This window comes from Oryctolagus cuniculus, chromosome X (assembly GCF_051225735.1).
Source record: "Oryctolagus cuniculus isolate XC-2025 breed Fujian yellow rabbit chromosome X, ASM5122573v1, whole genome shotgun sequence".
Lineage (NCBI taxonomy): Eukaryota > Metazoa > Chordata > Mammalia > Lagomorpha > Leporidae > Oryctolagus > Oryctolagus cuniculus.
Window position 1 is genome coordinate 130,773,072 of NC_142888.1, and position 25,965 is coordinate 130,799,036.

Genomic DNA, 25,965 nt, shown 5'->3' on the forward strand with positions numbered 1-25,965 from the left:
TTTCTGAGGCAAGGAATCTCCCTTTCAACTCCTAGTAGTCTTCCTTTGCCAGTTTCACACAGAAGAAGAACATGCAGCTAGAGAAGGGGGATAGGGAAGAGTTTTTCCAATACAGCCAGAGCCTGCCTTGAGCTGCTACATAGTCTTCTACTGGCTAAATTCTTCCTGAAAAGCCAACTTCTGGAGGTGCTCACAAGCACAGATGGAGCTCATGGTCCTTGGGTGGACCCGACACTGCCAACTGCACAGTCACTAGCTGCCTGCATGAACATACAACTATTCTAAGGGATGGGGTGAGAGGAGAGGCAGGTAACCTCCCTGCTTTTTTAAAAAGGTGTATTTATGTATTTATTTGAAAGGCAGAGTTACAGAGAGAAAGAGAAGGAGGGAAAGACAGAGAGAGAGAGAGAGAGATCTTCCATCTGTTGGTTCACTCCCCAAATGGCCCCACTAGCTGTGCTGGGCCAATCCAAAGCCAGGAACAAGGAGCTTCTTCCAAGTTTCCCACATGGGTGCAGGAACTCAAGCACTTGGGCCATCCTCTGCTGCTTTCCAAGGTGCATTAGCAAGGAGCTGTATCAGAAGTGGAGCAGCAGGGACTTGAACCTGCACCTAAATGAGATGCTGGCACTGCAGGTAGCAGTTTTACCCAATGCCCGCAGCATGGCCCCTCTGCTTCTTCCCAGTTACACAACTTGCAGGGTAAAGGAGCTGGTTATTTTTATGTTGTTCATTTTATGTTGTTATAACAGAATACCTGAGACTGGGTAACTTGCAAAGGAAAGAAAGTTATTAGCCGGCACCGTGGCTCAATAGGCTAATCCTCCGCCTTGCGGCGCCAGCACACCAGGTTCTAGTCCCGGTCGGGGCGCCAGATTCTGTCCCGGTTGCCCCTCTTCCAGGCCAGCTCTCTGCTATGGCCCAGGAGTGCAGTGGAGGATGGCCCAATCCTTGGGCCCTGCACCCCATGGGAGACCAGGAAAAGCACCTGGCTCTGGATCAGCGCGATGCGCCAGCCGCAGCGCACTGGCTGAGGCAGCCATTGGAGGGTGAACCAACGGCAAAAGGAAGACCTTTCTCTCTGTCTCTCTCTCACTGTTCACTCTGCCTGTCAAAAATAAAAAAATAAATTTAAAAAAAAAAGAAAGAAAGTTATTGAACTTCCCATTCTGGAGGCTGGAAACCCAGAATCAAGCGGACACATCTGGCAAGGGCTTCAAAAACCTGCTAGAAAAGCAGAAAGGCAAGTGGCTGCGTGAGGGAAATATACAACATGAGGACTGGTCTCTTTATAACCACCCACTCTTGTGGTAACTACCCCAGTCCTTGGAGCAAGAACTAACTCCCATGAGAAAGGCATTAAGTCCACCCTCAGAACCTAAATGCCTCTTTTTTTAAAAAGTGAGAATCCAGTCTCAGTGATCTGGGAGTCTGAGGTTTTTGTTGTTGCTGTTATTACTATGTTCCTAAAGTTATATTTATGCAATGCATGCAAACTAATAAAAATAAATTTTAAAAGAGTTGTTTATTTGAAAGAGTTACAGAGAGAGAGGGAGAGAGAGATCTTCCATCTGATGGTTCATCCCCAAAATGCCCACAACTGCTGGAGCTGGGCCAATCTGAAGCCAGGAGCCAGGAGCTTCTTCCAGGTCTCCCACATGGGAAGAAGGGCCAAAGGACTTGGGCCATCCTCCGCTGCTTTCCCAGGCCATAGCAGAGAGCTGGATTGGAAGTGGAACAGCTGGGACTCGAATCAGTGCCTATATGGGATGCCAGCATCACAAGGGGTGGCTTTACCCACTATGCCACAATGCCAACCCTCCTAATTGCCTCTTGAAAGCTCTACCTCCCAGCACTACCACAATGGCAATCAAATTTCAATGTAAGTTTCAAGGGACAAACCATAGCAAAACCATTACCACAGCTTCTCAAGCTTTCAGCAAGCCCTCTCTTTCCAGCCTCTCATCTTAGCTAAGCTTCTTCTGAGACCTTTTAGGGTCACCTGGGGACCACTTGCTTTAAAAAAATTTATTTATTTATTTATTTATTTGAAATGCAGTGTGGAGAGGGAGAGAGGAGAGAGACAGAGAGAAAGAGACAGAGAGAAACAGAGACAGAGAGAAAGAAAGAATATGAATGGGGAGAGAAGAGGGATCTTCCATCAGCTGATTCACTCCCTAAATGGCTACTGGGGCTGGTTCAGGCAGAAGCCAAGAGTCTAGAGATCCAACCGGTCTCCTACATAGGTAACAGGGGCTCAAATACTTGATACAATCCTCCGATGCCTTCCCAGGCACATTAGAAGGGAGTTGGGTCAAAATCAGGGCAGCTGGGACATAAATTTGTGTTCCAATTTGGGATGCTGGCATTGCAGATGGAAGCTTAGCTTGCTGTGCCACAACGCTGGCCTTGCAGGGGTCACTTGCTACTGCTATAGTGATGTTTATCCAGTTTAGATCTCTCCAACCTCTCATCCCAATCACAGAATATCAAGGGTAAGAGAGGAGAGCAATCAATAAAGTGAACAGGACTAAGGTAGGTTTATTTTTTAAAAACTTTGAGCATATTATTTTTGTGTTGTTTATTTGAAAGGCAGAAAGAGAGAGACTTATCACCTGTTGGTTCACTCTCAAAATGCCCACAACAGCTGGGGCTGGGCCAGACAAAAGCCAGGAGCCTGAAACTCAATCCAAGTCTCCCATGTGAGTGGCAGGGACCTAAGTACTTGGGCCATCTCACCTGCTCCCTCCCAGGATATGCATTATTATGAAGCTGAAATCAAAAGCAGATCCAAGATTTGAACCCAGGCACTCATATGGGACAGGGGTGTCCCAAGCAGCATATTAACTGGTACATCAAACACCCACAACTGAGAATATTTTTACCCTGATACTCTTAAAAGTAATAGGAGGACAGGCATCTAGCCTAGCAGTAAGGATGCCAGTTAAAACACCCAAGTCCCATATCAGAGTACATGGGTTTGATTCCCGCCTCTAGCTCCTGGCTCCAGCTTCGTGTTAATGAAGGCTCTGGGAGGTAGCAATGATGTCTCAAGTAACTGGGTTCTTGTCACTGACATGGAAGAATAAAATGGAATTCCTGACTCCTGGTTTCTTTCTGGCCTGCCCTAGTTGTTGTGGGCACTTGGGGAGTAAACCAGCAGGTGGAAGTTTGCACTCTCTTGCTCTCTCTTGCTCTCTCTTGCTCTCTCTCTCTCTCTCTCTCTCTCTCTCCTTCTCTCCCTCTCTCCCTCTCTCCCTCTCTCCCTCTCCCTCTCCCTCTCCCTTAATCTCTCCCTCTCCCTTTCTCTTTCCTTCCTCTGTAACTCTGCCTTCAAATAAATAAATAAATCTTAAAAAATAAAAAAAAAGAGAGAGACTTATTTGCCTTGAGACTCCAACAAGTTTCTGTCCAGTTGTCTGGAAACAGCTGAGTGACTGCATGGGGAGTCAGTTTCAGAACCTGAACATGAACTGTTCCAATGGCCAATCTAAGATTTGCTGCAACACAATCCAGTACTGCATCCTCAATTTTCCATTCCTTAATTTCAATTTCTTTCCCTATAATGTTATCTCCTGGTACATGTTTCTTTTTTACCTTGATCCAACCAAAATTCTGAATGGAAAACCTTAAAAAGGATGGAGGAAAAAACTAAAGGAAGTAATATTACTTCCAATGTAGGGTTTTTTTTTCATGAGAAGATAAAAGTATATTATTAAATAAGAATTATAATTAAGTAAAGGAAACATTTATATACCAAACACTGTGACATCCATATTTTTAAACTTACACACACACACACACACACACACACACATCCATATATGAGAGAAAAGATGCGTTATTTGTAGTTTTTTTTTTCAAGCAGTAGGAAAGCTAGCAGAAACACATCAGCTTCTTAGAAATTTTCCATTTAATGTCACATAGGAAAATTGGAGCTAGTAGAACCCTGCTTCCCACCTTTTCACTTGTGTCTGGAATACTCTTTGTGCCCTTGGAACAGATCAAGTTAATTTGGGAGTCTCTTTCAGGCCTTTACTTTCCTTGTCTCTGAGCAACTCGCCAGTCCATTCTGACCCCAAACCAAGCACACTGCTCAAGACTCTGCCCATTACGGAAGATGTTCCCTTGCCATTCTCTTTCAAAACCACTCCTGAGTGTGTCAGAACCAGCTGTTCCCCTCTTCACACTCTACTTTCATTGGATGGAAATCATTATGCACAGCCCACACTTAAGCAATGGTAAAATATCTACATATTGATTTGTAATTGTTCTGCACAGGATATTTTACTGTTCTCTCCTATTTATTTATTCATTTATTTCTAGCATATACATTTCCTTCTTATTATGATTTTATGTCAATTTTTATAGAAAACATTTATGTATCAATATAGATATGATTCGACTTTTTCAATCTGTTAATGTAGCCAGTCCTGGGATTATTTGCCCCTAGATGCATCACCCTTTCTTCTCCTGCCCTGCTCTCCACTGTACACAGAATGACTCTTGCAGGTTATAATTCCTAAGCTCACCACCATTTGTTTGTCATTTGAGTTCAGCCATCTGAAGGTACCAGGAGGAGATGAACACAGGAGAACAGAGTAACCAGAGATATTCTCCTTCTTCCTCTGCAATGGGTGGCATCTCCTTCAATGTCTCCGTATTCACCATGTCTTCAGTCACCATCAAATTGTTTTTTCTTTTTTTTTAACTTTTATTTAATGAATATAAATTTCCAAAGTACAGCTTATGGATTACAATGGCTTCCCCCCCATAACGTACCTCCCACCTGCAACCCTCCCCTTTCCCACTCCCTCTCCTCTTCCATTCACATCAAGATTCATTTTCAATTCTCTTTATATACAGAAGATCAGTTTAGCATATATTAAATAAAGATTTCAACAGTTTGCACCCACATAGAAACACAAAGTGAAAAATACTGTTTGAGTACTAGTTATAGCATTAAATCACAATATACAGCACATTAAGGGCCGAGTTCCTACATGAGGAGTAAGTGCACAGTGACTCCTGTTGTTGACTTAACAAATTGACACTCTTGTTTATGGCATCAGTAATCACCCTAGGCTCTTGTCATGAGTTGCCAAGGCTATGGAAGCCTTTTGAGTTCGCCGACTCTGATCATATTTAGACAAGGTCATAGTCAAAGTGGAAGTTCTCTCCTCCCTTCAGAGAAAGGTACCTCCTTCTTTGATGACCTGTTCTTTCCACTGGGATCTCACTCGCGGAGATCTTTCATTTAGGTGTTTTTTGTTTTTTTGTTTGTTTGGTTGGTTGGTTGGTTGGTGTTTTTGCCAGAGTGTTTTGGCTTTCCATGCCTGAAATACTCTCATGGGCTTTTCAGCCAGATCCACGTGACTTAAGGGCTGATTCTGAGGCCAGAGTGCTGTTTAGGACATCTGCCATTCTATGGGTCTGCTGTGTATCTCGCTTCCCATGTTGGATAGTTCTCTCCCTATTTTATTCTATCAGCTAGTATTTGCAGACACTAGTCTTGTTTATGAATCACCATCAAATTTACCCACCATGATTCTAGATCCATTGATTCCAACACCTAACCTCCACTAACACTTATCTCCTCTCTTTGTCTTTCCAGCATAGGAGTGGTAGGATTAAGTTTCTCAAGTTACTAATTATTGGATTCATCAACACTCTCTTCTTTGGCTTCTCCATAACTTATGTAACCACTTCCCTGCATTAAATTCCTTTTGAATTAAATATTTAGAGGGATTTCATTTTCCAGGATAATCCCTGACTATTACAAATAGCTGATTACATTGATTGATCTTCTAGTGTTAACATTTTTTGCATTCCCACAATAAATCCAACTCTGTCAAAACCAATTAAATATGTTTAAGTATTTTCTATAACTAACTAACCAACAACAACAACAAAGAACAAAATGCCCCTGGAACATGAAATCTGTTCCTAATGGCATTCTATATATCTCATCCTCCTCAAAGTCTTCCCAAAAATAATTTTAAACCCTCATATTTGGGAATATATGTTAAAATAATAATAGTAAAGTAATAGATTAATATGCTCAACTTGTAAGGGCATTTGGCACAGTGATTAAGACACTGCATGGGAGGCCCACAACCCACATCAGAATGCCTGAGTTTCAGTCCCAGATTCACTTCCAACTCCAACTTTCTGCTAATGTGCACCCTGGGAGGCAGCAGGTGATGGCTCAAGTAGTCTGGCCCCTGCTTCCTATAAAATCGAGTTGTGGTCTCTGCCTTCAGCCCAGCCTGATCATAGCTGTTGTGGGCATTTGGTAAGTAAACCAGCCATTGGAAGACCTCTCTCTCTCCCTCCCTCCCTCCCTCTCTCTCCTCAAATAAATAAAAATAAATAATTTTTTAAAAAATTCAAGTGATAACCATAAAGCTATACAACACTAACTGTGTGATATAGGCCAAATGATACTTAGAGGGAAATATATAGCCTTAAATGTATTAGAAAATTTAAAAAACATATAAAACATCCAGGTGATTCAAGAATATAGAAAACAAACACCATATGAAACCGAAGTTAGTATAAGGTAGGAAATAATGATGATAAATGCAGAAATAATGAAATACAAAACATTAAAATAACTAACAAAATCCAGTTCTTTGAAAATAATTATGAAATAGTTTTTGCAAATATCATCAATTACTAAAGAAAAAGGTATAAGGACAGGTATTTGGCACAGCAGTTAAGATACCACTTGGGGGCTTTCTTTCATCCTAGCAGATAAGGTGAAGGAGTAGGTCCCAGAATGGATCTCTCCTTAAAAAAAAAAAAAAGATACCACTTAGGGTGCCCACATGCCATATGGGACTGCCTGAGTTCAAGTTCCAGTTCTACTTCAACCCAAATTCCTGCTAATGCAAACCCTGGGAGTCAGCAGGTGTTGGATCAAGTACTTGAGTCTTTGTCACCCACATAGGAGACCCAAGTTGAGTTCTGAGTTTCTGGTTTCATCCAGGTCCAGTCCTGGATATTACGGGCATTTGAGGAGTGGATCAGGGGATGAAAATCAATTTCTCTGTGTGTATGTGTGTCTGTATCTATCTATATATCTATATCTTTCTATTTTTCTGCCTTTTTAAATTTTTTTTATTTTTTGACAGGCAGATTGGACAGTGAGAGACAGAGAGACAGAGAGAAACGTCTTCCTTTGCTGTTGGTTCACCCTCCAATGGCTGCCGCAGTCGGCGCGCTGCAGCCAGTGCACCGCGCTGATCCGAAGCCAGGAGCCAGGTGCTTCTCCTGGTCTCCCATGGGGTGCAGGGCCCAAGCACTGGGCCATCCTCCACTGCACTCCCTGGCCACAGCAGAGAGCTGGCCTGGAAGACGGGCAACCGGGACAGAATCCGGCACCCAGACCGGTACTAGAACCTGGTGTGCCGGCGCCACAAGGCAGAGGATTAGCCTAGTGAGCCGCGGCACCGGCTCTTTCTGCCTATTTTTAAAAAAGATTTACGAGAGAGAGAGAGAGAGAGAGAGAGAGAGAGAGAGAGAATCTTGCATCTGCTAGTTTGCTCCCCAGATGGCTGCAAAAGCCTGAACTGGGATGATCTGAAGCCAAGAGCCAGGACCTTCATTCGGATCTCCCATGTGGGTGACAGGGGCCCAAATAATTGGGCCATCCTCTGCTGCTTTTCCTAGTCCATTAGCAGGGTGCTTTATAGGAAGCAGAGCAGCCAGGACACAAATCAGTGCCCATATGGGATGCTGGCATTGCAGTCAGTGGCTTTATGTGCTATGCCACAATGCTGGCCCCTCTCTATGCCCTTTGAATAAATATAAAGATTTTTTTAATTAAAAAGGCATAAATAAATAAAAGAAATTAAATAAAATCCTACAAAATAGAGATATAGAAGAAATCTAATTGTTGTAAACAAATGCTACAAATATGACTGTCTACCACTGCAACTCCCCTTTCAAGCTTGTGGAACCAATTTCCACAAGGGTTGCAGTTGGAAAACTGCTCAGATATGTCAAAGAGAGGGAATCTCCAGGGAGCATTTCATGAAGTAGCCAACAGCCAAGATGGAAGCCCTCATGAGTAAGAATTAAGGTATCCACTCATTTAAAAAACAGTAATCCCCAAGAATACACTTCTGACCTTGCTATTAGCTCTGTAAGAGCCCAGGCTTCCTTGTCCGTGTAGCCACTCTTCTAATTCCTGACTGTACAGGGGCTGACCTGTGTATGTCCAATTTTGCCTTATGAGACTTAAGGCAGTGTGGGCCTTGATATGACAGAAGTATAATCAGGTAGGACCAGAGAGGTGTCAAATTAAGAGTCAAGGTCTCAGTGGGAGTCAAGGTAAGGACCCTGAGAGGGCGTTCAGTAAACCCTAGACTCCAGAACAAAAGATGCCCCACTGCCACATCTGTTGTCAGCTGTGTGGGTGGAAGCAGTGTTTCTTAGCTTCCAATAAAGAAGCATCTATGAGGAAAGGCCATGCGTCCATAGGTTGACCTAAGAAGTTGTCCTTCTCCCTGCTAGCAGTCAATGTGAGACACTTAGGCTAAGAAGACCCTGGATCCCAGGACAAAGGCTCTCTCTCCACATCCCACCTCTGCTGTAAACTCTGGGAGCTTGACGCAGGATAATCAGGTGCAGCACGTCCTGATATTTGCATCCAGACTTGAGAGAGTTTATGGGCTTAGTAGAAGCAAAAGTGACAAATGAGAAAGGACAAACACAAGATCCCAGGACCCAAGGACAAAGGGACTCCACTGGAAAATCCGGGACACCGTGGCCGAATGTTACGTCAATTGACCGGAGCTCAGCAGTCAGAGGCTTCTGAGGTCCGCTCTTCAAGTCAACTAATAGAAAAGAGCCTAGGTTGTGTTAGAAGTGAACCAAAGAAGCCCCCATCCCAGATAGGGGGTCGATTCAGGTCAGCAGAGGTTGGGGTCTAAGCCTTCACAGATAACAAGGTATGAACCCAGAGATTCCGGTTCCGCCCCTTCTATCAGCCATGGGAAGCCCCGGACATTGGGTACTAGCCGGAAGTGACGCCCCCTGACTTCCGCTTCTTCGGTTTACGAGTTTGTTGGAGGTTCGCGCTTCAGGTCTACAACGGGATCGGGTGTGAACGCTGTTACAAGTCAAGGTAAGAGGCTGAGGGCCCCGAGTAATCCAACTGTGCCCCTCTCCTCAGTCCTGCACCATTTAATAGCAGACTTCTCTTTGTGTGGAGAGTCTCTTTGTGCAGGAGTCAAAGGAGGCAAGGACATGGCTTTTGAGGACGGGTGCCATGTTCTGTGAGGTGAGGATCCCAAGGAAGGCTAATAAGGCCTGTGGAGAATCCGGTATTGCCCCCTCTGTCATCCATGGTAATCCCCAGGCACGGTCATGAAGTCAGATGTGATGTTCCCTGACTTTTACCTCAGGAGTCAGAGAAACGTTTCTGAGGTCCGTGCTTCAGGCCGGCCAAGGGGGAAAGGCTTTGTTAGAATTCAAAGTGAGGTGTGGATGGTGGATTAAGGAAGCCCTCACCCCAGATGAAGGTCCTAAATAATCCATCTCTGCCCAGAACAGGTTTCCCCGGCTGAGCCCACTCCCTTTCCACCTCAGAGGACTCAGAGTCAGAGTCTTGATGTGTTGGGGCAGACTCATCATCAGAGGATGGGGCTGGCTTCATAGTCAGGACCCTGGGGAAGGACTGAGGGGATATATCCTATCCTGGTAGAGGGTCCCTAGAGTTTAGCTCCGCCCTGCTGTCAGCCATTGGAAGCTCCCACAAGGTGGCCTTATGTGCTGTGCCCTAACTTCCACCTCAGGGTTCTGAAAAAAGTGAGGGCCTTGAGCTGAGAGGAGGAGTCCCTGGCTATACCAGGCACCAATGAGAGGACCAAAGGAGAAGGAAGGGGCTTAGACTCCAGACCAGGAAGGATCCCACAGAAGCCTATCCTTGCTGTCAGCCATGGGAGGCCTTGGGAAGGTTTCTCATTTCTGCCACTAGGATCTGATAGAGGTTATGGGCTTGGAAGAAGGAGCACAGGACTCAGACAGGCAGACAGAGGGGCCCAAGCTCTACCCAGAATTTGAGGTTAGGACTAACAAAGGACACAGGACACCAAGGATTCCAGGACAGGGGACACAGCTACATCCCTGCCATAAGTTCTGGGAGGTCCTGTACAAAGTGACCAGGTCAAAGTGCAGTCAGGACCTGCACTTCGCCCCTCTTAAGCAGGAAGAAGTTATAGAAGATATGATTCTATGCCCTTCAACAGCATTTAGGATTAAGGGCTGGAATCTCTCTGAGGGGGAAATTATATAGGCAGGCAGATAGGATAGAATTGATTAGATTTGTGAGCTGGAAGGCCACGCTTTCACCACACCCCCTGTGTGATCTCATGCCCCTACCTGACCCCACCTGTATGCCCCCCTGCCAATCAGGTTACGTAACCATTCCCCTTTGGAAGTAGATAAAAGGCCTGGAGCACTGTGGGCCCCTCCCTTATTGCCCTTTTTGTTGCCCTTGTTGCCTGTGCTTTCAGGGTGCATGGCCTTTGGGCCACCCACTCCCTGCTTTCCTGCCCACATGCTTACTGCATGTGGCTGGCCCCTGGCCTGCTCTCTGCTTGGTATGCACCCTAACTTAGCCTCTAAACTTTTTTTTCTCTCTTAGATAAAACCCTCACCTTCCTATGCATTTCTCTCACTGAATAAACTCCTTAAAACTTAAAAAAAAAAAAGTGACCATATGCAGCTTATCCTGATATCGTTTTTCAGGTCGGAAAGAGATTAGAGGCTTGGTAGAAGGAGTATCATCTCTGGTGAGCAGAGGAAGGGATCCAGGCCCTTCCAGGAGTCAAGGTGAGGACTTAATGGGGGGGGGGGGATAGGAATCCAGCAGACCTAGTACAGACGAGGCCTAGCTCTGCTATCAACTTTGTGAAGCCCTGGGCAAAATGGTCAGATATTTTGCATCTTTTCTTCTGCCTTTGGGATATCAGAGAGGTAATCACCTTTGTCTGATGGGGACTGGAGGTACCCTTGCCCCAGTACAGTATGATGCTGCTTTACTGCAGCCTCCCAGTTCCGAGGGTGGTTAGGACTTCTGTCTGAGGGTGTTGGCACAGGGAAGAGTCCCTGACCCTGCCAAGAATCAAGGTGAGGATGTAGAGAGAGGACTGCAGAGAACTCACACTCCTAGATGGAGTGCACAACCACTTCATGTCCTTGTAGTTGACCCTGCAAGAAGCCACACAGTGGTGCCAGGTGTTGTGGTTCCTGATTCTTCTTGAAGGGATAGTCATTAAGGAGAAGACCTTGCTCTGAGGGGTGCAGCTTCACATCAGCTGAGGAAGGAATCCCAGGTTTTGTCAGAAGTCAAGGTAAGTACCTAGAACCTGCCTCAGTAAAGAACATACCCCACAGAGCCCAACTGCTCTGCTCTCAACCCTGGGAGGACCTAAGTAAGGGTTGTGCCATGTGGCTTGCTCTCACTGCAACCATGATGGAGGAAGAGGGGTCCTCAGGCAGGTAAGAGCTTTGGCTTGAGCTGAGGGGGCAGTGCTGGGCCCTGTCAGGATTCAAGGTGAATATCCTGAAGGTGGATTGAGATAACCTCCACCCCAGAACAGTCTGGACCCAGGCCCTCCTGATAGCCCTGGTCGATCCTGGACTCAGGTGCTAAGAATAACTTTTGTCTCAGAGCTTTAGAGTGATCAAAGTCATGTTCTGAGGGTTGATAGAGACCACCACACCTAGTATCAAAGGAGTCATCATCTCAGGCTCAGCCAGGAGACAAGGTGAGGATCTTTGGTGAAGAGTGAAGGTACTACCACCCCAGAAATGAAAAGATTGCACAGAATCCAGCCATCCTGTTAGTTCTGGGAGGCCCAAGGCAGAAGAGCACCCCCAGGGTGGGACATTTTCCCATTTCTTACTTGGGGGACTCAGGGAACTGAGGGCCTTGGTTGTATGGGTGGTGTCAGATCAGAAGAGGAAGGAACTTCTGAAAGCAAAGAGAGGAGTCCCAGGGTCTGCAAAGAGGGAAGCTAAAGGCTGTTGTTGAAGATTGAATTTACGCCCCAGTCCAGAACTCAAAGAAGACCCCAGAGATAGCCACTATGGCCCTACTCTCAGTCCAGGAGGCTCTGGGAAGGATTGTCAGCTTCAGCCTCGTGTCTAGCTGGGGAGGCTTTGGAGAGGGTAGGGCCTTAATTAGAAAGGACCACACTCAGGTCAACAGAGGGATTTGTTCTAAGCTCTACCAGGAGTTCAGCTAAGGGCTGAGGAGTCTCCACTAACCTGAACATACAGGACCCCAACCCCATCCTGTCCCATTCTGTCAGCCAGAGAAAGATACAGAAAACATTGAGTGAATTGGCTTACCCTTACTTCCTCTTCTTGTATCTCATGGAGATAAGGCTTTGGTTTGAGTGGACTCAAGTCAACAGGAATTGTTCCAGGCCCTGCCAGGCAGGAAGGTGAGGGTGGATCAGTCTCCTTACTTCAGGATAGACACATCCCCCATTGAATTTGGTCACCTTTTTGTCCTCCCTGGAAGTCCCTGGGTAGGTGTGACTGGATGTTGGGCCCCCCTCGCTGTCTTTCATTGCCTTTCAAGGAGGCAAACTCTTTCTCTGAAACTTTGCCTTAGACCAGCAGAGGGGTAAAGTTCAAGGCTAGCTAGGAGAAAACGAAGACCTCAAGTGAATCCCAGCATAGTGGGGACCTCTCAGAATCTTGGCCATCCTCCTGTCAGGTCTGGGGGGCCTAGGGTGCTGCTTTCAGTGTGCAGCCTGAGTATCCCTTCAGTTCCTCTTACAGGTGCTGTAGTAACCTGCTGGTAAAGGTCTCAGTCTGAGGCAGTGTCTTTAGGTCACAGAGCAGCTAAGACCCTAGCAGTGCCAAGAGTCAAGGTGAGGTGCATCCCTTGTTTGTGGACCCAGAGTGCCACCTACCCCAGAACATAAGGGATCCCATTGCTTGACCCCATCCCACCCTTACTGTCAGCTCTGGAGACTCACACACTCACACTCTCCTTGCATTCTGAAGAGCCCTCTCACTCTCTATAGCTTTTCAGGGGACAGTCCCATAAGCAGGACAGGAACCCTGTGAGGCCCATGTTCACCACCCAGAGGGAAGGCCTTTGTCACAGCCCCCAAGGGTGCAGTTCTCAGCTGAGGTCACTTATACCCTCCCTCTCTCCTCCAGGCCTGTGGGTCCCCATCAACCAGCTGCTGCCTAGCCTCCTGCCACCTGACCCCAAAGAAAACGTGATGCCTTCTTGTCAGAAGCATGAGGGAGGCCTTCAGGACCAAGGAGAGGAGCCAGACATTGATGAACAGATTTTTGAGTCTGAAGAGGAGAGCGAAGAGGAGTTCTTCGCCACCTATTCCTCCTCTTCTTCCTCTCCTCTGATTCTAAGCAACCCAGATGACTTTTTTGCTATTCAGACACCGAGTCCTCCCCAGAGTCCTCCCCAGAGTCCTCATAGCATCTCCTCCCCTACTGCCTTTCCGTGGAGCCAATCTGATGACAGCTGTAGCAGCCAGGAAGAGGAGGGCCCAAGCACCTGGCAGGACCCAGAAAATGCAGAGTCTTTGCTCCAAAATGCATTGGATGAGAAGGTGGAGGAGTTGGTGCAGCTCCTGCTCCATAAGTATCGAATGAAGGAGCCGATCACCAAGGCAGAAATGCTGTCTTGTGTCATCAAAGATTATGAAGACTATTTTACTGTGATCTTCAGTAAGGTGTCTCGGTGCTTGCAGATGGTCTTTGGCATTGATGTGAAGGAAGTAGACCCCATGGGTCACTCCTATGTGCTTGATACCGCCCTGGGCCTCACCTATGATGGCATGCTGGATGATGATCAGAGCATGCCCAAGACCGGCCTTCTGATAATCATCCTGGGAGTGATCTTCACAGAAGGCAATTGTGTCCCTGAGGAGGAGCTATGGGAAGCGCTGAGTGTGATGGGGGTACATGTTGGGAGTGAGCACCACATCTATGGAGAGCCCTGGAAGCTCATCACTGAAGATTGGGTGCTAGAAGGGTACCTGGAGTACTTGCAGGTGCCCCATAGTGATCCTCCTCACTATGTGTTCTTGTGGGGGCCAAGGGCCTATGCTGAAACCAGCAAGATGAGAGTCCTGGAGTATTTGGCCAAGTTCAATGGAGGTGATGCCACATCCTTCCCACTGTGCTATGAGGAGGCTTTGAGAGATGAGGAAGAGAGAGCCCAGGGAAGATTTGCCACTTCACGTGGCAATAGTGCCATGGCCAGAACAAGTTCCAGCACCACATCCAGAAGCTTCCCCTGAATAAAGTGTGAGGCAATTTAAGGCACTTTAATAAAATCTGAGGCATGTTAAGGCACTTTAATAAAGTCACTGAATTTAGAGATGGCAGTCACAGTTTTAAGTAGAGAGGCAGTTTAGGGCTAGGCATTGGTTTTCCTGTTTTATAAGGATAACTTGAAACTTTATCTTCCTTTTGAAGTCTTTTAAATATTCCTTTTAACTAGAAGCTTAATTAGCTTCAGAATCTAAGGTTATGAATGATATAGATGTTTTGCTCTTGTACAATTAAGAGTAAAATTTTTGCTATTTTGTAAAACAAATTTAGGAGACTTTCCATTTATTTTGTGGTTTGGAACAAGATAACATGGCATTGGAATAAGAATTTCCTTGGATTTGTTCAGCTTATATGAAAATATAGGAGAAATTAAATCTTAATAAATTGTGTCTCAATTCACTGGTTAGTTTATTATTCACACATCCATTGTGCATCTGCTGTATGGAAGGCCCTGTGGTAGAAGCGGAGATGTTGACACAGGTCACAACCACTCTACTAGAAAAGGGTGGCGTCCGGCAGCAGCCATCATAGGAGGAAGATGGTGAGATGTTCTCTCAGACACACATAACTATGGAAAGAAGGCTGAGCATATGGGGCTCCAGGGAAGGGCAGGGTAGTGTAACGCCCTGAGCCAAGGCATTCTGGAGGTTAAGAAACAGTACTTCCTTCTGTGGGAGTTCACTGTGTTGAGGCTGGGTCTTGGCAGGAGTCAGGAGTGAAGCTTTGGTTTGAGAAAAGGTTGCGACTGAGTATTTCTCTGGGCAGTTACTTCTGCATGTTGGATGAAGCAAAGGAATCTGCACATGGAGTGGGTATAGAAAGTGTCCTGGATGCTTGTCTCAGTGAGGTGAACACAGCAAGAATCAGATGATCGATGCCTATCATATCTAAAGATTTCCTGAGAAATAAGGATGTGTCTCCAAGAAGTAATGCCCCAAAGCTCCTGGCAGATACTCTTCTGCATGTTTGGTAGAACCAGAGCCAAAGCTATTAAAATGGAAGTTTAATTAGGTAATTTTAATACTGTTATTTGACCAATTGTAAGCAGGAGCTATAGTTTGCTATTGGAAGGAGAGATGAATGAAAATATGGGTGTAAATGGAGGAATAGCTGAGAAAGGAAGGAAGGGTTTGGTTCTTGCATCAAATTTTAGGAACTTTGAGCTATATCCAGCTTCATACCCAAATTCAATACTAGATCATCTAAGAGGGAAATTTTACTGAGTTTTATCTATGAAGCAACACTTTGGGCTAAATTGATACCCCCCTTACTGTTGTGCTGCATACTGTTAGAGGTCTCCTGGATAATAACAAAATTCCCAGAGAAGACGGTGGTAGGATCAGAGGTCCAAAAGGTAACACAAAGAATTGCTTATCATTGCAGATCCAGTGTGTACCAGACCCTGTGGTGAGTGCTTTGTGAACATCACATACAATCCAGCAGTCCTACAAGATATACTTTATCAAACGCATTTCACAGTTGAAGAAACTGAAGATCATATGACGTGGGGATTTTCCCATTATCACAGGGCTGAGACCAAATCCCTGGTGTTACAGGCAGAAATTGTGTCTGCCATAAAATCATATGTTCAAGTCCAAACCACCCCCAGTACCTCCAAAAGTGATTGCATTTATAGACGAAATCTTTAAAGTAGCTGAAGTAAAATTAGGTCATTAGAATGAATCCTAATCCAATATGACTGGTGTACATATAAGAAGAGTAGAGGACGACACAGATAGGCACAGAGGGAGGACCATCACAGGGAGAGGGTTCCAACTACAAGCCAAGGAAAAAGGGTTCCCCAAGCAACCAGCTTTGCCCACACCTTAATCTCCAACTTCTAGGCTCTAGAACTGTGAGAAAATGGCTCTATTGTTTAAGCCACCTAATCTGATAGTTTGTTATGACAACTCTAGTAAAGTAATACACAAGATCTGAATTAATCTCACTCCTTGCAACCTGAAACAGACCTTCTCTCCTGAAAGTCATTTCTCTTCTCATGACTGTATATCTTAGTCAACCAGAAAGAAGGACTCTGTGTCCAAGGCACTAAAAATAGGATCAAATAAATGGTGTAGACTGAAATGTGTACCCCTAAAATTCCAAGTTGAAAGCCTAATTCCAATGTGATATATTTGGAGATGGGGCTTTTGGAAGGTACCCAGGGTAAAATGAATTAATGGGAGTGAAACCCTCATGGAATTGGTCTCTCTCTCCCTCCTCCTCCTCCTCCCCCTCTCCCCCCTCCCCTTCCCCCTGCCTCTCCCCCTCCCCTTCCCCCTGCCCCTTCCCCTCCCCTCTCTCCCTCTCCCCCTCTCTCCCTCTCTCCCTCTCCCCCTCTCTCCCTCTCTCCCTCTCCCCCTCCTCCTCCCCCTCTCTCCCTCTCCCCCTCCTCCTCCCCCTCTCTCCCTCTCCCCCCTCTCCCTCTTCCTCTCCCCCTCCCCCTCTCTCCCTCCCCCCTCCCTTCTCTCTCCTCTTCCCTCTCTCCCTCTCCCTCTCTCTCTATCCCTCTCCCTCTCTCCTTCTACTCTTCTCTTCTCCCTCCCTCCTCCTTCTCTCTCTAACCCCCACTGCCATGGGAGGATATACAGAGAAGGCAGCTATGTACAAGCCAGGAAGAGAGCCTTTACAAGACACCTGACATACTGGTACCTTGATTTTAGTCTTCACAGCCTCCAAAATTGCTAGAAATAAATGTCTATTGTTTAAGCAGCCCAGCCTGTGGTATTTTGTTAAGACAACTCAGGCTAAGACAAGAAAGAAGGTGACAATCTGAATGAAACAACATGTGGATTGTCTGAGGTTCCTTGAGCTATAACTCTACCTAAGTTTCAGTGTTTTTGTGCAATTCCAACATTTTCCCACATTGTAATGCCCTTCCCATGGTCTTCCCCCATTTGTCTTCTGTTATGGTTTGGATAATAGCTTAAGTGTCCCCCAAGGGTCCAAGTGGTTTTTTTTAAGATTTATTTATTTATTTGAAAGTCTGAGTTACGCAGAGAAGGAAAGGCAGAGAGACAAAGAGAGGTCTACCATCAGCTGGTTCACTCCCCACTTGGCTGCATTGGCCACAGCTGAGCCAATCCGAAGCCAGGAGCCAGGAGCCAGGGGCTTCTTCTGGATCTCCCACGTGGGTACAGGGGCCCAAAGACTTGGACCACTTTTTCTGCTTTCCCAAGCCACAGCAGAGAGCTGGATTGGAAATGGATCAGCCAGAACTAGAATCATCACCCATATGGGATGCCAGGACTGTAGGCAGTGGCTTTTACCTGCTATGCCACAGTGCTGACCCCAGGCCCATATGTTAGCAGTTAAAGTCTTGATCCCCAGAGCCTTATGTTAATAGATTAAGGATGGAACTTGATCCAATTATGGTATCTGAAAACAGGGAGTTTGGTTAAGTGATTGGATTGAGTTAGGTTGCTAGGGTAGAGCCTGTGATCAAACCATGATGTCATTATATGAAGAGACCACATGGAAGAGTGTGCTCCTTGTTTATCTCTGTTTCCTGGCTCACCATGTGATCCTTCCTCTGAACGCAATCCACCATTCACCACTCTCATCACACAGTATACCACTTGGGGGGCAATCTTGGACTGTGAACCTCCAAAATTGTGAACAAAAATAAATCTCTTCCATTATGAGTTAGAGTCTCTCAGATATTTTAATTGTAGTAACAGAGAGCTGACTTGGCTGAGCCAAGCTGAAGCCAGGAGCCAATAACTCAACACAGATATCCCACATGGGAAGCAGGAACCCAATTTATTGGGCCAACACCTACTGCCTCCTTGGGTTCACATTAGCAGGAAATTGGAATTGAGCAGAGCTGGAACTTGAACCTAGGTATTCCATTGTGGAATACAGGCACCCCAACCAGTATTTTAACTTCTACAGCAAATGCCCAAGTTCACAGTGCTGATTCCAAATTCCTGCTCATGCATACCATGGGATGCAGCAGGTGATGAGTTGAATACTTGAGAGCCTGCCACCCACATGGAATACCTAGAGATCCTGGTCCCAGCTTCAGCCTGATCCAGCTCTCAGCTGTTGCAGCATTTGGGGAGTAAACTAGGGGATGGGAGCGTCTCTCTCTCTCTCTCTCTCTCTCTCTCTCTCCCTCTCCATCAGATAAAAAATATACAGGTGGAGTATTCCTCATCCAAAATGCCTAGGAGCAAAAGTGTTTTACGTTTAAGTTTTTTTGAATTTTGGAGTATTTGCATATTCATAACTGGATATTTCAAGGATGAGAACAATTTTAAGCATGAAATGTATTTATATTTCATATACACCTTATACACGGAGCCCAAAGCTAGTGTTATACAATATTTTTAATGTACCTATGTTTTGGCTGTGATCTATTAGATGAGATCAGATGTGGAATTTTACACTTGTGCTGTCACAGTAACACTCAAAAATTATCAAATTTTGACACATTTTCAATTTCATAATTTTAGATTAAGGCTTCTCAAACTGCTCCATGGACTGGATGGCATAAACAGCAGGAATTTATTTCTCATAGGTCTAGAAACTGGAAATTCCAAGATCAAGGTACTGGCAGATTGGATGCCTACAAGCCTGGCTTGAAGGTGACTTATTTCTCTGTGTTTCTTTACATGATAGAGAAAAAAAGAGCAAGCCAGCTTTCTGGTATCTCTTCTTATAAGAGCACTACTCCCATCATGAGATCTCTGCTTTCCTGACTTCATCTAAAACATCTCCCTTGTAAGTGGTAGATGAGGAAAGGCTATGGAAATCACTGTGAAGCAAATATCTACCAAGCTCAAGTCCTAAAACTCTAAAGTCCTCCTGGGAGGTGATAAATGGTTACTTAGTGGACATGCCAGTTCTGCTTAAAAATGAAAATGAAAAAATATGCATCATTCCATATCCTTGGCCTGTGTATCTGTCCCAGGGTAAGGTTCTGGCTTTTTAAGTCAAAATAAGCCAGTCCCAAAAGGACAAATACCATATGTTCCCCCTGGTCTGTGATAACTAATAGAGCACCTAAAAGGTAATCTATGGAAGTGAAATTGACACTTTGAGATGCAATGACTTTGAACAGCCCATGACTTTTGAGTAACAGTTTCTTTTTCTTTCATAATATTTCATGAACTCTTTACTTAGTATAGAATTACTCATATGTGTATAAAGTTAATTGAAAATAGATTGTAGTAAAAAATAAGAATGAGAATAGGAGAGGGAGGAGGAAGAGGAGTAGGAGGGTAGGTAAGGTGGGAAGAATCACTGTGTTCCTAAAGTTGTATTTATGAAATACATGAAGTTTGTATTCCTTAAATAAAAGGTTTCTGAGGGGAAAAAAAGGTTGTTGCAAGAGGGAGTTCAGAAAAATGCTATTGACTGAAGATGGAAAACTCTCCCTGCTGACTTTTATATGATTCTTTTTCAAATTCTCTAGGATCACGTATTTAAAAGTTTCTGTTTCTCTTCCTTGACACTACCTATGGAGGTGGCAGCCTTCTACTTGGCATCATGGCTGCCCTCAGATCCCTTGTGAAGCCCAAGATCATCAAAGAGAGGACCAAAAACTTCATCCAGCACCAGTCAGACCAATATGTCAAGGTTAAGCATAACCAGTGGAAACCCAAAGTTATTGCCAACAGGGTGTGAAGAAGATTCAAGGGCCATATCTTGATGCCCAACATTGATGACAGGAAAAACAAGAAAACAAAGCACATGCTGCCCAGTGGCTTCCAGAAGTTTGTAGTTCATGATGTCAAAGAGCTAGAGGTGCTGCTGATGTGCAACAAATCTTCCTATGCAGAAATTGTTCACAATGTTTCCTCCAAGAACTGCAAAGCAGCTCAGCTGACCATCAATCACAAATTCTAATGTCAGTCTGTTCAGTGAAGAAAATGAATAGACAGCTCAGGTCATGTTTTATTTGTGTTTAAATAAAGTCATGAAAACTGAAAGATAAAGTTTCTGTCATATACTAGCCACTGAAAGATTAGGAATATTTCAAGACAAAGTTGTCCTTGGCAGGAACTCCTAGAAATGAAGAGACTCATCGTCATAACAAATGATAGCAGGCGCTGCTTGCTGAGCACATCCTAAGTAACAATCTGTGGGAGGGACTGCAAGTGCTCACTTACAACTTGGCCTACTCCCTTTCCTGGGCACAGGAAAGAGGACAGGGAGGACTGTCCACCTGTAGTTATGAAGGCCCTGCAATTTCCTGTCCACTGACCCATAAGCAAAAGATAACAGCTTGCCACGCTAGGCACTTGAGGACCTATATGCCAGCTCCATGCTTTCTCCCCCATTGCCACAGCCAATGTGGCAGCCTCTTGTGGAAATGGTGGAATCACAAGGTGGGAGCAATCTGGATCTCTGGGGCATCTGAGTACAGATCTCTGGGGCATCTGCACCAGAATGTAAGTGCACAAGTAAACTTTCACTGTGTCAAGCTCTTCACACTCCAGGTTTTGTCTGATGCATCAGTTGGCAGTCACTTCAGCTGACACAGATCATAGTTCTGTTGTGAGGCACATTTAAATTTAATTGTAAACATTAGCAGTGCCTATTTCTTGTTGTAAAAAAAAAAATGTGAGAATACGTAATTCTCTCCCTGCAAAATTTCTCCAAAATTCAGCCCTATGTTCAAAGGTGAGCACAATTAGCATATTAAGGTGTTTACTTGGTTATAAGGCTAGTGTTGTGGTGTAGTAGGTTAAGCCACCGCTTGAGACATCCACATTCCATAACAGAATCTCCCATTTCAGAGTGCCGGTTCAAATCATGACTACATGACACTTCTGATCTAGCTTCCTGCTAGTGCACCTGGGAGACAATAGATGATGGTACAAGTACATGGATGCCTGACATCTATGTAGGAGACCTGGAAAGACTTACTGGATACTGGCTTCATCCTGACCCAGCACCGGCTGTTGCAGACATTTAGGAAGTGAATTAGCTTATGGAAAATATTCTCTCTCTTGCTCTCCCTCCTCACCCTGTCACTCCTTCTCTCCTTCTCCTTCTTCCTCTCTCTCTGCCTTCAAAATAAATAAATTAAATTAATAAATAAATAATTTTAAAAAATGTTTATGGGGCCATCACTGTGGTATAGCAGGTAAAACTGCCACCTACAGTGCTAGCATCACATATGGGTGCCGGTTCCAGTCCCCACTGCTCCACTTCTGATCCAGCTCCCTGTTAATGCACCTGGAAAAGCATCAGAAGATGGCCAAAGTGCTTGGGCCCCTGCACCCACATGGGAGACCCAGAAGAAACTCACAGCTCCTGGCTTAAAATCAACCCAGCTGTGGCCATTGTGGTCATTTGGGGTGTGAACCAGCAGATGAAAGATCTCTCTGTCTCTCCCTCTCTCTTCCTCTCTGCAACTCTGCTTTTCAGATAAATAAATCTTTTATCAAAAGATGTTTACTTGGTTAAAGTAGAAAGGTTGTAAATATGGAAATTTTTCATGACTATTGCCCAAATTTTGTTTCAAAACTGTGGTACCAAATTGTGTTCTAAAAAATAAGTGCATGTGCATGTCCTTCACTCTCAAAAATATACTTTATATTCTTTAACATTTTGATAAAATATACAGATGAAAAATATTACCTCACAGATATTATAACTTGTGTCTCCCCACTTTATTATTAACTTAGATTAACTTTATCTCTCACTCATATGAAGCTAGGTTTATGCTGTGATGTCCTGAACAACACTATCCCTTCTGGGTATGACTGAAAATTCTAAAATGTCAACAGGACATTTCTCCTTTGCTTTGAGAAGGATTCGGTCACACTGATCAGCAGCTAAGGAAGGAGAGTGGACAGGACACCTTTGGTGAGCAAGGCAATGTCTTGAGGATCGAGGGGAGATCAATGGCCAGCATCCCTAAGAGATCACACACATCAAGCACCGAGTGTGCGGCACCCCAGGCAGGCCAGTGCTCAGAGCTCTGAACCCAGAATTCCACACAGTGGGGGAAGGGACCAGAGGCAGAGGAGGGGTGGCACATGGGACAACACACAGGAATAGGCTTGAGACACCTGGGGATCTTCCCACCAGCTGCCAGCTACAGTGCTACCTGGGCAGATCTGCAGATGAGGGGCCTGCAGCATGCAAGCCCCCCACCGGTCACCCTCAGGAAGAGGATGGCTGTCTCCTTGCATCCTTCTGGGTGCAACATCTCTTGACCACTCTCATGCTCCCATGCACCTTCACCTGCGCCCCAGGCCTGAGAGCTGCCCGAACATCTGATGGGAGCTGCTGTCTTATCCCCTGGGTTCAGTGGAGCCTGTCTGCAGCTTACCCCCCACACACAAACACACACACATACCAGGTGAAGGACAGGGCTGGGGACTGATGACTGACAGCTGAGAGAGGCAGGGACTATCAATGAGCAGTGGAAGGCAACAGTCATCAGCCTGGAGGGGTCCCTGGAGGAAGAATGCCCTAGGACCAGTTAATCCAACTCTGCAGATGAAGGGCTGGTTGTGCATATGCCTTGAAAAACGGTCCAGATGATTCCTCTGCCTCAGACTGTCTCCCACAGTTTCTGAGTTGTTGGTACTGGGGGCAGGTGTCCTGTAGCCATGAGAGCTGACCTATGTCACCAGCAGGAGTCGTCTGGGACAGAGGCCCCACTGCACCCTGGTGCAGACATTTGCAGGTTGATGGAAACCCCAGGGAGATGGCTCCCTTCCTTGTTCAGCTGCCAGGGTGGGTGGGGTCCAATGCAGCATCCTGCTGGGATGGTGTTTGGGTCTGGAGAGGATCTTTCCACAATCAGGGACAGTTTTCCACAGGCATTCTGAATTTGAGTGAGCACAGTTAAGCCAACTCTGCCTTTTTTCCTGGAGGCCAAAGGCCCAGGAGGTGGCGTGCTTTACAATTTGAGTCCCTGAATTGTATTTTGATTCATTCCCTCATTATTTATTTCATTCATGCAGCAACTGTAACTGAACACATGCTGAGAAAGAACATGAAGTAAGCAAAATGAAAGAAAGTGAAAAAGCCCTTAATTCCATCTGTTATTGGAACAATAGTGAGGTAGAGGCACTTGTGGTAGTTTTAGGAAGTTAGGCACTGTGAATGATGGGGGAATCCACGGTGTTCTAGGTAGAAGCTGTGTCCTTTATTTGAGGTTGAGGGTAAAGGACGAAAAGTTGATGATGATTTGATGAGGAAGTGTGGGGAAAATGGTATCTGTGACCATTTTGCCAGAAACTTGCTGTATCCTGTTGGTGGGGAGCTATTCAGCGGGTAGTGGGAAGCTTGAGTATGTCAACTTGACTGACCAACAGGGGTCATCTGAGGCCACAGATTAGGTTAAAGAGTGTTGTGTTGGGGCTGGCGCTGTTGCGCAGTGGGTTAGCACCCTGGCCTGAAGCGCTGGCATCCCATATGGGAACTGGTTTGAGACCTGGCTGCTCCACTTCCGATCCAGCTCTCTGCCTAGGAAAGCAGAAGATGGCCCAATTCCTTGGGCCCCTGCACCTGCGTGGGAGACCCAGAAGGAACTCCTGGCTCCTGGCTTTGGATTGGAGCAGCTCCAGCCGTTGCAGCCAATTGGGGAGTGAACCAGCAGATGGAAGACCTCTCTCTCCCTCTCTCTCTCTCTGCCTCTCTGTGTAACTCTGACTTTCAAATAAATAAATCTTTAAAGAAAAAAAAAAGAGTGTTGTGTAAATAGTGGACTATACACTTGTATTAGAGTTCTCCAGACAAACAGAACCAGGCAAGGAGAGGAGGCAAGGGGGAAAGTCACTGGTTTAAGTCCTAGAGTCTGAAGACCTGAGAACCAGGAGTTTCAGTGTCTAAGGGCAGATGAGAATATTCTGCTCAGGCCATCAATGGGTTATATGATGTCCAGCCACATGGGTGAATGTGACCTTTTGTCCAATCTTCTGATTCAAATTTTAATCTCTTGCCAAAACATTCACACAGGCACACAGGAGTAAGGTTTTGCCAGCTGTGGAAGTATCCCTTAGTTCAGTCAAGTTGATATAAAATTATCCATCTTAAGCCCACACTCTTCTCAATTTGACACCCAAAAATAGCTCCCGAGACCATACTTAATGTGCAACTAAATACAATAATAATAAGATCATAATTCTGCCCAACATGATACACTGTATACAGGCAAAAACATACGAATCCCTTTCCAAGAAAAGGAGGTAAAGTCTTTGAAGGGTGTTCCTGTTCTCCTGATATCCCATAACCTAAATAATATTGTGTAAAATTAATAATATCAAAATGCTGATATAAAGTCAGCATGTATTATGTTTCATGTTAAGGAAATAAGAAAGGGATGCTCATAGGACATCTCTTAGTATTGCCATGTCCTGTTATTATGAACAATGGGCCACTACAACAACCCAACCCAGGCAGAATTATGCATAGCACAGACTATTTAAGAAAGAAGGTTTGGAGCCGGCACCGCGGCTCACTAGGCTAATCCTCCGCCTTGCAGCGCTGGCACACCAGGTTCTAGTCCCGGTCGGGGTGCCGGATTCTGTCATGGTTGCCCCTCTTCCAGGCCAGCTCTCTGCTGTGGCCAGGGAGTGCAGTGGAGGATGGCCCAGGTCCTTGGGCCCTGCACACCATGGGAGACCAGGATAAGTACCTGGCTCCTGCCATCGGATCAGCGTGGTGCGCCGGCCACAGCGCACCAGCCGCGGCAGCCATTGGAGGGTGAACCAACGGCAAAGGAAGACCTTTCTCTCTGTCTCTCTCTCTCACTGTCCACTCTGCCTGTCAAAAAATCAAGAAAGAAAGAAAGAAAGAAAGAAAGAAAGAAAGAAAGAAAGAAAGAAAGGTAGGTAGGTAGGTAGGTTTGGGTGAATTCATCAGCTAAAGAATCATAAGCAGCTGAGGTGCTTTGCTGAAGGTAAAGGGAATAGATACAAGGTAGTAAAAGGAGGTAGTTCAAAATACCAGCTATGATGCATGACCAGTTATAGAAACAAAGACTATAATTGTACAATTGTCATGACCACTTCTGTTTTTCATTACCAATACATTTTCCAGCAAAATGCCTTTGAGTTTCATACACATTGTTGAAGACTCTGCCATTGTATGGACATACCACTCTTTATTTATCCATCACACATGGAAAGATATTTGGGTTGTTTCCAAATTTTGCAAAATATCAATAAAGCTTCTATAAATCATCCTGTATTTGATTTTTGTGAACATAAGTTTTTTAATGATTCCTAACCACTCATTTTTTATATCTATTTATAAGCTAGAATTACAGAGACAAAGACAGAGGGAGAGGAAGAGGGAGAGAGAGAGAATCTTCCATCTACTGGTTCACTCCCTAAATGGCCACAAAACCAGAGCTAGGCCAGGTTGACATCAGGAGTGAAGAACTTCTTCCAGGTCTCCCACGTGGGTGCAGGAGTCCAAGCACTTTCCACAGTGATTATACCACTTTTCATGCCCACAAACAGCCACTGCTAGTCCAGACTGAAACCAGGATCCTGGAACCCCATCTGGATCTCACATGGGTGACAGTGTCCCAAGCATGTGGGGCATCACCTGTGGCATAGGAAACAGAGGAGCCAAAATTCCATCCAACACTCTGATATGGAATGCAGGCAATCCCAGGCTGTGGTTTAACCCTCTGCATCACAAGGCCATAATGCC

General features: G+C 45.3%; 1 protein-coding gene across 1 annotated transcript in view; it reads left to right on the forward strand.

Annotated features, from left to right (window-relative positions):
• The window catches only part of LOC138847567 (uncharacterized), a 673,630-nt gene extending 658,938 nt beyond the window's left edge, over positions 1-14,692 (forward strand). The window contains exons 14-16 of the mRNA XM_089323952.1: positions 9,035-9,133; positions 10,759-10,842; positions 13,192-14,692. Of these exons, the coding sequence (XP_089180078.1) occupies positions 9,035-9,133; positions 10,759-10,842; positions 13,192-14,300 (1,292 nt within the window). The 3' untranslated portion in view covers positions 14,301-14,692. The remainder of the gene's footprint in view (positions 1-9,034; positions 9,134-10,758; positions 10,843-13,191) is intronic.
• Positions 14,693-25,965: the final 11,273 nt, after the last annotated feature.